Source organism: Nanorana parkeri, unplaced genomic scaffold (genome assembly GCF_000935625.1).
Source record: "Nanorana parkeri isolate BGI_ZX_2015 unplaced genomic scaffold, ASM93562v1 scaffold4441, whole genome shotgun sequence".
Taxonomy (NCBI): domain Eukaryota; kingdom Metazoa; phylum Chordata; class Amphibia; order Anura; family Dicroglossidae; genus Nanorana; species Nanorana parkeri.
This window is the reverse complement of record NW_017310703.1, coordinates 1568-2158: the sequence shown is the minus strand read 5'-3', so window position 1 is coordinate 2158 and position 591 is coordinate 1568. Positions and strand designations below refer to the sequence as shown.

General features: G+C 60.1%; 1 protein-coding gene across 1 annotated transcript in view; it reads right to left on the bottom strand.

The window, feature by feature from the left end:
• LOC108803912 (extensin-like) overlaps nt 1-504 on the bottom strand; it is a 2928-nt gene extending 2424 nt beyond the window's left edge. The window contains exons 1-2 of the mRNA XM_018575705.1: nt 471-504; nt 13-283 (exon numbers count right to left, since the gene is read on the bottom strand). Of these exons, the coding sequence (XP_018431207.1) occupies nt 13-283; nt 471 (272 nt within the window). The 5' untranslated portion in view covers nt 472-504. The remainder of the gene's footprint in view (nt 1-12; nt 284-470) is intronic.
• Nucleotides 505-591: the final 87 nt, after the last annotated feature.

Genomic DNA, 591 nt, shown 5'->3' with positions numbered 1-591 from the left:
GATGGGGGTGCGGATCTTGCAGTGTGGAGGATGGGGGTGCGGATCTTGTAGTGCGGAGGATGGGGGTGCGGATCTGGCAGTGCGGAGGATGGGGGTGCGGATCTTGCAGTGTGGAGGATGGGGGTGCGGATCTTGCAGTGTGGAGGATGGGGGTGCGGATCTTGTAGTGTGGAGGATGGGGGTGCGGATCTGGCAGTGCGGAAGATGGGGGTGCGGATCTTGCAGTGTGGAGGATGGGGGTGCGGATCTTGTAGTGTGGAGGATGGGGGTGCGGAGCTGCGCAGTGCGGGGGATGGGAGGTCATGTGATTATCTTGTATGGGCAGAAGGGGATTCTGGGTAGACGCCCCGTGTGGCAGATCTGACAGTAGCGTGTTGCAGGCTCTCCATGTTTCATCACCTGGAATGGCAGTAAGTGAAATCCTGAATATCCCCCTCCCCCCCCCCTATGGGGGTGCGGATCTTGTAGTGTGGAGGATGGGGGTGCGGAGCTGCGCAGTGCGGGGGATGGGAGGTCATGTGATTATCTTGTATGGGCAGAAGGGGATTCTGGGTAGACGCCCCGTGTGGCAGATCTGACAGTAGCGTGTTG